We start from the raw sequence: 13,407 nt of genomic DNA on the forward strand, positions 1-13,407 counted from the left end.
TGAGTGAGATGGCCCGAGTTTGAATCCCACCGTTGCCACTTGACAGGTGTGTAACTCTGAGCAAGTTTCCTTACCTTTCTAAGCTGCCAGGTGGTACAATGGGAAAAGCAATATAGGGTAGCATGTACAAAGGGAGAAACACAGCAGAGCAATGTGTTCCAGTACACATAGCACTTGTGTTTGACTAGAAAATTGTGTGGCACTCACACACTCAGGATGGAAAGGCAGCCAGGAGTCAGACCAGGAAAACTCCGTTTGATTAAAGGCTTGGAGGAAGGGAAGGGATAGGCCAGCTGGAGGTCTGAGAGAATAACGAGCATAGCAGGCAGAAGGAATGTCAAGTGCAAAGACCCTGCGACGGCAGTAGGCCAGCAGAGTCCATTTAGCTGGACTATAAAGAATAAGAAGAGGAGGAGGCAGGAGAGGTGAAGGCAACTAGTTTGTTTTTTTCAGTGCTGGGATTGAACCCAGGGCCTTCACACTGAGGTACATACTCAGCCTCTTTTTAAAATTTTTATTTTGAGACAGGGTCTTGCTAAATTACTAAGTTGCCCAACCTGGCTTTGAATTTGTAATCCTGCCTCAGCCTTCTAGAGTGCTGGAGTTATAGGCATGTGCCACCATGCCAGGCACAATTGGCTTTTTTAAGGTCTTGTGAGTCATCAGTAAGATTTTTTTACTCTGATTATTAGAGCCATCAAAGGCTCATTTTGATTTGTTTTTAATTAGCTCTATTAAATTATAATTTACATAAAATAAAATCGCCCATTGTAAACCTGCAGTTATTTGGAGCTTTGACAAGTGAGCACCTCCCATATAGTTAAGATCTCCTTTAAGGTATGGAACCTTTCTATCATTGCTTTGTGCTCCTTCCCAGCTGAGCAGTCTTCACCTTCACCACCTGCTTCTAGCCCTTGCAGCCACTAATCTGCTTTTGCTCACTAAAGAGGATCGCACAGAACATACCATACCTATTCGTGTCTCACAGCATACTGCTTTCGAGATTCATCCATGTCATTTCCTGTACTAGTAGTCTTTCTCTTTATTGGAGGTTTTTTGTTTGTTTATTTGTTTGCAGTACTGGAAACTGAACCTGTCACCAGATGGGGCCCAAGCCAATTCCCCAAACTGGTGCTAGGAAACCTAGACTCACTTTACCTGTGGGGCAGGGCTTTCATGACAGTAAAAGAATTTTCAAGAAGCCTCAGTGAGAGGAATAAAGAGGTTTAGTGGACAGAATTTAAAGTACACACTCAAAGGAAAGAGAGAGCAGGCTCTCAAAAGGAGGGCTGCCTACAGTCGGGAGCTGGGAGTATTTATGTGATTTGGGGAGTGGAAATCTGTGGAATTTGTGAATCTATAGAAAATTTAGGCTTGGTTTACAGGAGAAAAATGATGGCCCATCCATGGTAGAAAGATAATGGCTCATTTGACCATTGAAAAGTTAGCTCATTTCATAGGAGTAAGGTAAGGGGTCAGTCCACTTTATTTTTTTTAAAGGTAGATGATCTAAAATATTTTGCCTAACAACATTCTTTGAATGCTTTGAATCTGTTTCTCTATGTTAACATCAAGTTTCTACCCTTTGGCTTATCAACTAAACTAATATATGGATTTATAGTATCTTTAAGAGATTTGGGGTGTGGTGGGCCTGGAAGAAAAAAAACAAACAAGCCTAAGAAGCACAAACAAGCCTAGGAAGTACAGATATAGATAACCTTGAGTAGCTTTGTGTCCTGAAGTGGCAGTCTTCCAAAAGTATCATTTTAAAATTAGTTTTCCTTTTCTCTTTTTTACCTATCTTATTTCTCCTATCCTACCCCAAACTTAGGGTGCTTGTACTGAATTAGATCCCTACCCCTTTATTTACTTTTGAGAAGGCTCTTGCAAAGTCACTAAATTGCCTGGGCTGGGAATCAAATTCGGGATCCTTCTGCTTTAGCCTCCCAGGGTGCTAGGATTACAGGCATGTGCCACCATGCCCAGTTTATTGGAGGGTTTTGAGCAAAGCCCGGCACCATCTCAATGGCAGAATCAGGTGAGGATCATTCCATATAGACCCCCAATTCTTTGATAGGTCCCAGAAAACTCTCAACTGCTCAAGATGTATACCTGGAGAAGGAGGGGCAGAACAGAGTAAATATGTATGGGCAACTCCAGGCCCTTCAAGGTTAAGCCTTGGGAATGAACAAATAATTTTCAGAATTGCTGGAACTGGAAAGGTGTGGAAGAGATGGGAGATGGGAGCCTTCCCTGAGGGCTTCCCCAGGGTATACCATGAAGGTGACAGCATTCCTGCCTGATGGGGGGGGGGTATCCTTGACCTCCAGCTCTCATCTGGATCTTTCCGCTCATCCTGCTCTTGAGACCCCAGCATCCTCTCCTCATTCCCTTTTGCAGTAAAGAGCCTTTTGGTTCTGAATTATTCAGGTAAATTCTCCCTATTTCTACTTCTCTTATGTAAATAGCCTCAAAACTTTGTCATTGAGATAGAATTGAATTTGGCCTGGAGAAAAAAAAAGCCCTCAGTGCCATTTGTGACTCCTCAGAAAACTTAAATGACTCACCCTGTAATAAACTATTTTAAATGGGATCTGGTGAAATACGGTAATTGGTTTCTATACTAGTTCCTACCCTAGCAATATGGGTTATATTCCTAGAGTTTGGTATGTGTCAGCATTTTCATTTTAGTAACAGTTCAGTTTTGCAGGGTGTGAAACTCCTTGGCTAAGTCTTTTGTTTAATACGTGTTTATAAAGTCCCACTATGCTGGATCTCTTCTGTCTGCCCCTCCAAATGCTCTCCCTCACCTTTTCCCTGCTCCATTCCTGGGGCGACTAGCCTGTGGAGAAACATCAGTGTTCCCCCTTTTTCCTCTGCCTTCCAATTGGCCTAGATCAACAGGAGCATCCACACGAGACTGGAGGGGGCAAAGAGTGAGTTCTTGGTATATTCATGCCTTGCTCTTTCCTGATAGGGTCTTCACAAACCATCTGAAGCCCTACTGAAGATCTGGGTTCTATATAGTGGCTTTTGCCAAGCTGCACTGTGTTAAGGGACATTTCTTCTCTCTGCTCAGAAGGAGAAGGACAAGGAGTGGCAATGAGCTCCCTGTTACTGTTTCCAAATAAGAGGTCTTGTCCAGGTTCTTGATATCCTGAACAAAGAATTGAGCAGGACACCTAAAAGGAGCAGCAAGATCAAAGATTTATTGAAAAATGAAAGTGCACTCCATGGGGTAGGAGTGTGCTCCGTGCTGAGGGTTTAAGTAGTAATGTTTGGGGGGAGATTGAGGGTCGGTCTGAGGGTTCGTCTCTGCCAGCGAGTAGCTTGGCTGTGTCGCTCCTTCGTGTGGTGGGGTTTTTGACCTTTTATTGCCTTTGGAGGAATTGTCATGGTGTTCAAAGAAGGGGGGTTTCAAAACAGCACTGCTAATGACATGATAATTAAGGTCTACTTTGGCCCAAGGGTTGTGGAAGACTACTGGGCATATACCAGGAGACTTATTGTGTATAAACTAGGTTGTCTGATTACTTTCCTCCAGATGTCCTGGTCTTGGGCTAATGTTTAACTCGGAAGGTGAACATAGCCCAGACAGCAAGCTCCAAAGCAGGCCCTTCGTTGTTCCATCTGGCATTTCCTTGGCTACCTCCTCCCTCATTACCAGCCCCAGGGTACTGCCTCCCTTCCCCCAGACTCCCCTCGCCTTTGTAAAGAGTCATTCATCAAACTCCTGAATAATCCTCTTCTGACTATGCCACCTGCTTTCTGCAGGAACCTTTATCTGTCTGCCTCGTACCAAGTCTGGTGTTGGGTGCTGGGAACTAAGATGAAGAATAAAACAGCAGCTGGCATTACCAAGAGCTTGCTCTTGCCAGGAACTGGGCTAGGGTCTCTTCTGTGCATTAGCTCAGTGAACCCTTGCAGCCTTTTGAGGGAGAGGTTATTATTGTTCCCATTTTAGAGATAAGATCACTGAGTCTCAGAGGGATTAGGTGATTTTTTTTAAGGGGGCACTGCTAATTCCTCCAGGACCTGGGCTTCTAGACTAACAGACCACATTGTGGCCTTTGAAGAAGTGACTCAGGGAAACACATGCCTGGATAACTGGATTAAAACTGGGCTAAAGTGTTGTTCCTCCTAGAGGAGGGGAAGGAAGGTTACATTCAAGAGGTTGATACACTCCTGACTCCAGACTGGGTTCCATGCCCAGTTTTCTCCTTTACTCCCACAGACCCTTCAGGCTGGTGTCATTCTTGTCCTTAGAAAGGTTGAGTAAAGAGTCCAAAGTCTCACTGAGGAAGGGCAGATCTGAACCAAGATCTTTAAGGCGTCAAAGCCAAGAAAGGTAGAAAAGCTCTTCTGGGATATGACATTCCAGGGACTCTCCACGGAATCCTTTCAGGTGACAGGATGGTGCAGCAGAAAGGACTATACAGGTGGGTATATTCCAGGCCCAGAAGGCAAAGGCCTTGAGAAAGGCAATTCCTGGAATGCTTGGGGGATATAAGTAGAAGTGCTAACCTCTGGTCCTCTGCTGTCCTGGGAGCCAGTCCCCTCTCATCTCAGCTAGCCCAGCCCTGGAGCAGGGGACCAGAGCTGTGCTAGCCTGGAGCCTTCCAGAAGCCTGGGGCCTGTGCAGCTCCAGCTGGCTTCTCGGGGGCCTCATCCCACCACAAGATCCCTGAGATGAGAGGTAGGATGAGGCCCCAGAGAAGCCAGCTGGAGCTGCACAGGCCCCAGGCTTCTGGAAGGCTCCAGGCTAGCACAGCTCTGGTCCCCTGCTCCAGGGCTGGGCTAGGGCCGAGCTTGCCTGGGGAATGGGGAGACACCTGGATGACCAGACCACCTCCCAGCTCTGCTCCCTGACCCCACTGTGTCCTGTCCCCACAGGTTCACCGGAGCCAGCCTCCCAGCCCCTGTCATCAGCAGCAAGAACTGGCTACGGCTGCACTTCACCTCAGATGGCAACCACCGGCAGCGTGGCTTCAGTGCTCAGTACCAAGGTAGGCAGCGCCAAGACCACCAAAACTCCTTTGCAGGTGGCAGAGACAACACTGTGTCCAATGTGACCTCAGGGCATCCCTCCCTCCCCATGGGTTCCAGTCTGGAGACCCAGGGCTCTGCTTCTCTGCATCTCTGCATCTCCCTATGGTCCTTTATTCCAGGGAGTAACATTCTTTGGACGGTAGCCCCTGGCTGCCCCTTTTTGGGCTAGGCTCCTCTTACTAGTGAAACACCCAGAATGCCTTCCTCGAGCAACACACAGTGCTAGGCACTGGACAAGCATCATCTAATGTCATCTTCACCATTAGTTACACTACCAGGTGCATATAATCGCCATCCCTATTATAGGAACAAGGAAGCTGATGTTCAGAGAAGTGAAGTCACGTTCCCAAGGCCACCTGACCTGCTGCCTTTGAGCCAGAGCCACCGTTTTTGCCCGCTAGCATAAAGCTGTTCTCTGTACACAGCAGGGAGCATCCCACACTTCTACCTGTTTTCATTTTACCTAAGACACAGCTGTATTGCAAACACAAACAAAATCACTTTAGAGAGCAGTGGTGCTCGTGTGCTCCAATCTGGGAAGAGAAGTCTAATGGCAAGAGATCAGACCAGGAGTGGCAGGTGGAAATTGCGGATAAGCACATTTCAGCTCCAATAATGAAGAATTTCCTAGCCACAAGAGCCACCCACAAAAAAGCAGCAAGTTAATTCAGAAAAGGGAAGACTGCAACCAGAGATCTGACATGCCAGTGAATGCGTAGGAATGAGAAGGGCTTCCTTCTCAACCTGGAGTTTATTAAAAACGCTCAAAATTTACAAACACCAAGGGTCAGCCTCATGATGTGCTCATTAAGTCTGTAACTGTTACTAATCACAAGTTGCTATTGGTTTTGGTAGATTTGACAATATACTTATATCGTGCACCTATTAAGGACAAGGCCCTCTATGAAGCCTTGGGACTGAAAGGCCAAGTGCCTGCTGGCCCACCCAGAGCCCCCTCCTGCAGGTCCCTGGGGCCAAGCTCTCCAGCTAAAAACTGGAATAAAAGCTGCACTAGAGGCAGAAGCATTACCTGTAGGATCTAAGGCTTTTATAAGTTGTCTCAGTCACTCAGGGCCTGGGGTAGAAGGTCACTTTTGAAATATCTACAAAGTAAACAAGAAACCCCCTGGTCAGAGGAGCTTTCCTGGAGATGTTTTGTCACTGCTGAAGCTGGGCCTTTATGTGGGAGGTACCTGTCTGCATCCCTCTATTGTGTTTTCCCAGATAAAAAAGTAGAGCTGAATGTTATAATGATTTAAATAAGTGCTGGGTGTTTCTCACATTTCAAGTGACTGAGAGGCCATTTGTCATTGTAATAGGTTAAGGTTTGATGCCAGGCAAGAGAAACAAGAACCCAGACCAGGCCGTCTAGATCACACACTGGTTGCAAACCTACTGTGTGCCAGGGCCTGCACATGCATTGTCCCACACAGCCCTCCTCATAGTAGAGGGACATATGTGGTTTTGTTTGAATTTTTCCAGCTGAGGTTCAGACAGGTGTGTAAAGAGCCCAAGATCACATAGCCCATAAATAGTGAAACTTGAATTCATTCACAGTCCTATGAGTTTTTCTGAAAACTCACAGTGTCTTTTCTTGTGGTGCTTTTTTCCTTATGATCTCCCTTTTTCTGTTTGACTGATACACACACACACACGCATGCACGCATTCACATGCCCACATATAACTACACACAGGCAACTAAAGGGAAAAATACCACCAAAAGGTACTTACTCTTACTAAATGTAATGTACTCTGAAATTTTCTTTTCCTTTTTTTTGTACCAGGCTTTGATCTTGGGTCCTTGTGCTTGCAGGGCAGGTGGCAGAACCACTGAGCTAAATCCCCGGCCCTTCTTTTCCATTTTTAAATGCTAGCTGTAACCTTTAAATTAATTTCAAAACTCTGTAGCAGGGGACAGCTCACAATCTGAAAAACCTCATTTCATTCCTGGGCTTCTTGAAAGCAGATCTTACTTCCCCTAACCCAGCCCTGCACATGGGGTTTGCATATCTCTGTGTGCCTGTGTCTAAGGTGGCTGCTGAGATTGTAGACACATGGCACTTTGGTCCTCACTCCATCCTAACTGTGGTTGCAGAGAGTAGGTTTATTGTTAGGCCCATTTTACAGATGAGGAGAGAGAGCTGTGGAGAGCATATACCTCATGCTCAGAGTCTCATTAACAGTATACTGGGGCTCGATTTGAAGTCCAGCAGCATTAATCTAGATCTGCAGTGCTTCATGACTATGATTGTGTTAATCTATGGTTCTCCCCTGGGACCTACTTCTGGTGTTTTCCAGAGGGAAGGTGTATGGTGCAAGCATGTAAAATGATCATTCAATAACTGAGTTGGTGAATGGAAGGCAGGTTTCTCAACCTCAGCACTATTGATATCATAGGCTGAAGACTTCTTGGCTTCAGCTAAAGAGGGTTTAGTGAAGGGACATTTTACAGAGATGAGGCTGAGGTCAACAAAATCCACAGGGATAGTAAGGTTCACACCCAGGGACCTTCACTATCACTCAGATGTAAGGGTTCGGCTACTGAGTAGCAGTAGCTGAAGCCATGGAAGAGAGGCCTCCTGGCAGACCTGAAAAGCTATAGCCCACCATACTACATGGCCACAGGATCAGTGACCTGACCCCTCTCTCTACTCCCTCATCCAACCTGTTGTGGTTCCCACCTGCCAGCCCAACAGGAAGGCAGCAGCAGGGAGCAGGGGTCCTGCTCTGCCTGCCCTGTGCCCTGGGAGTCTGGACAGCATTACCAGTGGGCCCCCTTGCTTGCAGGAAGTTCACAGAGATCAGCCCTCTGGGGCACAGAGTGAGGCAAATAAATCTAAACACTGGGCCCTGAGCCTTGAGGGGCAGGTGAAGAATCATCATTGGCAGGGGATTAGTTTCACTCATGCTCAGCTTTAGAATATCAGAGACTCAAGTGATTTATGGCCCTTCAGAGAGAATAATTACCAACTCTAATTATAGTGACGGATAGTTTTTCTCAGGAAAACAAAAACCAAATTAAAATTAAAAAGATAGATAAATGACCCACAACATGACACATTCCATCCTTGTCTTAGTCCAATCAGAATTTAGGGCTTTCATGTCCAGACAGTTTCAACTAATACTCATAGTACCAGAAGGTCTGAGTGCCAGTCGGGATATGCCTCTAACTGGCTATCAAGTGATGGACAACGTATTCCATTTCACAAACATTCTCTGCATGACATTACAATGTGACTGTAGAAAGATGAACATAGCAAGGCAAGGCCCATCTCTGCTTTCAAGGAGAACAGGCTAAAGAGGGCCCAGACATTGATCTGTAACTTCCATACAGCCTAAGAGCTGTAATAGAGGCCTGATTAAAAGTTCTAGGACTAGAGATGAAGGACCAATTAGTTTTGCTGGAGAGACTTAAGAAAAACTGAAAAAGAACAAGAATGAGAAAGAGGCAGTCATTTAAAGGATGGTGTCCAAAGATGCCAGACAGACAGCTAGACAAGTAGGGAGAAAAGACAAGACAACTTAAAACTGTTAGCAAAACCACAAATATATATGTGCATGTGGAATGCAGCCCAAATCCAGCATTCCACCTGTTTTTGAAAAGCCCTCACACTGAAAATGGGTTTCACATTTTAAAACAGTTTAAGAAAAAAGAAGAAGAAGAATATTTCATGACACATGAAAATTGTATGAAATTCAAATTTCAGTATCCATAAATAAAAGACATTGGAAAACAGCTATATGCCTTCATTTCCACTTTGACTTTGTCTTTGATTTAACACTAGCAGGGTAGAGCTGAGCAGTTTGTGACTGGGGTGGTAACCACAAGCCTAATATATTTATCACTAGCCTCTTCACAAAGTTTGCCAACATCTGAGCAAGTCTGCCATCCAGAGCAAACGTAGGCAGGGAGGCTGCAAGTCCAGATGCTGAAAGGTGAGGTAGAGATCAAGTACTGGAAAGCTCAGCAAAATTGGACTTCAGCCATGGATCATGGATGAGGGCAGAGCAGACATTTGGAATCAGAGAGGAGACATGATCACATTTCCATTTTAGAAGGATCTTTGCTCTAGGATGAACACAGGGAGGATACTTAAGAGTCTTTGAGCATTGTTATGGCTTGTATCTAGATGTCCCCCAAAGCCTCATGTGGTCATAGGTGGAGCTTTTTGGAGGTGGCTGGATCTAGAGTATGTGATGCTGTGATTAAGGATGTGATCCTGGGATTGATCAGTGGTGTGAAGCTAGGATAAAGGTTACCCTAAGAGTGGTTAGCCTGGATAGACTGTAAGAGACTGAAAGAGGGCTGCTGTTGTAGCTGTTTGCCGCTTGCAGCTTGCTGTTGCTGCTGCCTTCTGCCTGCCATGAACTGTTTCTCCTCTATGATGCCCTTTACTGTGCCACCCTGCTTGGAGCCAGCCAATTATGGACTGAAATTTCTATAAACTGTAAGCCGAAATAAATCTTTCCTCCTTTAACTATGAGTGTCGGGTATTTTGTCTCAGCAATGAGAAAAGTAACCAAGAGAAGCATACAGAGATAAGGGCTACAGTTTAAACAGTAGGAGTGTAGTTGAAAAGGAAGAGACAGACTAGGAGAGAAATCTCCCAGGTGAACCATGCTGAACTCATGACTGATTGGATTTGATGAGTGTGGGAGGAGATGGAGTAAAAGAGTTGAAGGAGTCAGGGATGAATCTTAGGTTTCTAGTTGGAGTAAGTGGATGAAAAATGACATTGCTAACCAAGATGGTCTGGGGCAGAGACAAAGATAGATAGGAGATGAATTATGCTTGAGATATTGATTCTTAGTTAATAGGATATCAGGGTTGGAGGACTAGCTAGTAGTCACTTGGCAATGCTGTAGGTCTGCAGCTCAGGGAAGAAAGACTTGGGTTATGGATAGAGCTATGAAAGTTTCAAGCCAAAGTAGAAGCTGAGATCACCATTCCCCTCCCCATATATATGGATAGATAGATAGATAGATAGATAGATATAGATATCTGTATAGATATATACATATATATAGATATAGATAGATATAGATATATATAGAACATGACAGAATGGAGCCAAAAGAGTGGTTTTCAAAGTGGGTTCTCTGGAGAACAAAGGGGCCTCCCACAGGTGCTTTGATAGGGGAAAAGAGGGTGATATACTGCCAGAGCAGTTCCTCTTAGGTCTAGTCTGTGTGGTATTTATCCAAGAGTTCATTAAAAGGTTCTTGGAGGAAATTTTTAAAGTTTGAAGAAAACTTTTAGGTTCCCTTCAGTTATGGAAGACCCACTGAAATTGTGTCATAAATCCCTCTGCCTCCATTGAGGAATCTTTCCAGTCCTTTTCGGGCTGTTAATTGCTTTCTTGATTGGTTTTTTTTTCCCCCAAAGTCTACAAGGAATGATGATGAGAAGAGCCTTTCTTAAATGCACCCAATTGCTGATAAACATAATTATTGAGGAGTTTCCCTGACAAATGGACAGGGAAACCCCAATGACCACTATGACCCTCTTCACCTGGAGACAGGAAATGTTACTAACCTCAAGAGCTATTAGACATTAAAAGAGATCCTGGTAAATACCAGCCACATGGTAGGTGGTCAGGAAACAAAACCCTGACCTCTATATCTCTATGTGGTGAAACTTTGTGCAGTGAGGGAAAAGGACCTGGCTCAGCTGGCTCTTCCTCTGACACCTGCTCTTTGCCTCACCCACTCACCTGATGATCATTGTCTGGCTCCTGACCCTCCCTGCAGCCAAATCTCAGCCGGGCCCTGCTGTCCCGCTCACTGCCTCTTTTGCTAAGTCAAGCCTGGTGAGGAGATGAAAGATATTCCTCAATGAAAACCATCAACAACTCTGCCTCCCAGATGCCTTGTGCTGTGCCTCGATAGAACACACTTAACCATTTGAGAAGAGTTTGCATTTATTGAGGTTCTTGAGGCCTTTTGTCATACCAAGCAAGGGCTTCCATTTTCTATGTGAGCACGCTGCTTTCTTGCTTATGGCTGACACGTAGACTCAGGCCAGAAAAATGCCTCAGGCATCCCACAGTCCAAGCTTTGGCTCCTTTGTCCTACTGTGGTTGGCCCGCTGAGGTGCTGAACTGTTTCCAACCTCATTCCCAGTCTCTGAATCTTCAGGGGCCTCTGCACAGATTGCACGGTTGTTGATGTCTGGCTCAGAAGCCTATGGCCAGGTAGCCACAAAGCCAAGCTTCAGTTAAGAAGAAGCCTGTTACCAACACATAAACACAAAATTACAGTACCTCTCACCTCATCAGGTTGCACATGTGACCCATCCTTTTGCCAGGAAATGATTTTAAACCATACATCCATTCAGTCATCAACTAGGAAACTAGAATATTGGGAAACTTATGTGCTCCTTGCTGTGTGTCAGTCCCAGGGTGCCAACATTCAAGCTCATTGGGCAATAGCTAGAAGAGGACATGGCATAGCAGTGTAAGTAAGGACTCAACAAAGATCTGAAGGAAGTCTTGAGAGGGCAGTGACTTGTACTTGAGATGTGGAGAGAGCCACAGGAAGGCGGTAACATTTGCATATGCCCTGGGTACCAACCAGGAAGACGTAACCAGGCAGAGAATAGGAGAAAGACATCCAGGTAGACAGGACGGTATTACCCAGTAGCTGAGGGCTAGAGATTCCCTCAAGCAGCTTCCCTCTTGTCATTTTCTCCAGCTGAATTATCTGAGGTTGTTAGTGAAGGCCACCTCGATCCATTAAGAATGGCAAATTAGTATTCCAGGAATCAGAACATGCCACTCCCCAATCCTGCCTCCCCCCACCATGTTTCTCTTCTTTAGGAATTCCGGTGGCTACAAGATCTACTATAATTAACAAAGAAGTCACAGCAGTGGCACCCAACGAGCACCTCTTATAACCTTTGACAGGGCAATGATTTTTCCGCCATATTAAAAAAAAATCACTAAGCATGATACATAGCCAGCTTCTGAGAAGCTTTACATAATTTTCTTAACTATCACTGATCCTTCAACACCTGCATTCATAGGAATGGTTATTGCCAGAATTGGTTGTGTTCTTTAATTATTTCTATACCAGTCATTTGCTCTTCATTAGCTGAAGGAGTGAATCTAAGGAAGGAGTGCACCAAGGAGGTGCCTACATGATAGCATTTTTTCAATAGCAAATTTGGTAGCATTCATGATATCTGTAACTATTTCTTTTCATTTCCTTCCACGTCACATATCCCATCAGTCTTCAGCAGAGCCACTCCATCTGGAGTTTTTCCAGATGTTCATTTAGTCTTCGTTTTTCATCAACACTAGTAGTTACTGCTCAATGATTTCTTGCATATGTTTCTCGGTCTGAATCTTGTCACCTTTTCCCTGCAAAAATATGACATCAGTTTTGGTCACAATGATCAACTTTTCCCAAGTCCATCAGGATTTAGGGGCCAAACTCTCTTTTCCAAAAATCCCATACCATTGATAACAGTTGATAACATCATTGGTTCTTTCTACATTTCTAAAACTTAGAGTTTGGACTGATGTAACCTAAAAGACAACTTTTAGCCTATGTAAAATAAGTGTAGTAAGAGCATCTCTAGCAATTAATGAAGACTTTCCGTGGTCATTGGCTATTTCAAGAGTGAGCCCAACACGGTGGACCTTGGAAATCCTAAGCATCTTAGAAGTCACCTCTCTGAATTTTGGATGTTATTCAAGTAGTGAGAGTTTCAATCTTGGCCAGTCTCTGTGCGTTCAATTTCTAATTTATCACCGAATGGGTTGAGGGCCTTTGCTGGGATGATACTCTTCCAACCTCTGTGATGATAGCAGAAATGATGCAGCTGTCTTTGTTTGCAAACACTGTCACAAATTGAGCGATCTCTTCAGGGGTTGTTGCAGTTGCAGGCTGCTTCCTAAATTCAGTAATTATAACATAGATGTGCCACTGGTCTCTACTGGATTAACACCTTTGTAAGCCTTCTGTGGTGACTGAGCTTGCCAGCACAGCAGCTCGTGGTGGTGCTACCCTGGCCTCTTTCTGATCACCTCTGATACCAGTAGTTATATGTTTATCCTGTGAGTCAGCTGCCACATCATCTTTGTTACTTTGAAGTCACCCTAACTCTATTTAAGAATCACTCTTCTCTTTGGCTGCACAAGAGAGGCTCTAACATCCATTAGACCAATACCTTGAAGCATTAGATCTCAGGGTTCTGTACTGAATTTTACGTCTTTGTTACAAATCTGAGAGTTGAGGAGCCAGTGTTCCAGACACTGGCCCCATCTGGCAAAGGACTATGGTTAGTGGAAACAACTCTACTGAAAAAGTGGCCAGGCAGCAAGACTGACCCTCAACACCAAGAGCAGAACAGC

The 13,407-nt window shown here is 44.8% G+C and overlaps 1 protein-coding gene across 7 annotated transcripts in view; it reads left to right on the plus strand.

Annotated features, from left to right (window-relative positions):
• Csmd2 (CUB and Sushi multiple domains 2) overlaps window positions 1–13,407 on the plus strand; it is a 582,265-nt gene that overhangs the window by 271,904 nt on the left and 296,954 nt on the right. For all 7 annotated transcript variants that reach the window (XM_087215348.1, XM_087215347.1, XM_087215349.1 and 4 more), the window contains exon 6: window positions 4,894–5,006. In XM_087215348.1, the coding sequence (XP_087071474.1) occupies window positions 4,894–5,006 (113 nt within the window). The remainder of the gene's footprint in view (window positions 1–4,893; window positions 5,007–13,407) is intronic.

This window comes from Heterocephalus glaber, unplaced genomic scaffold, assembly GCF_053883595.1.
Source record: "Heterocephalus glaber isolate CG9 unplaced genomic scaffold, H.glaber_assembly_v1.0 deba00001452, whole genome shotgun sequence".
In the NCBI taxonomy this organism is placed as follows: domain Eukaryota; kingdom Metazoa; phylum Chordata; class Mammalia; order Rodentia; family Bathyergidae; genus Heterocephalus; species Heterocephalus glaber.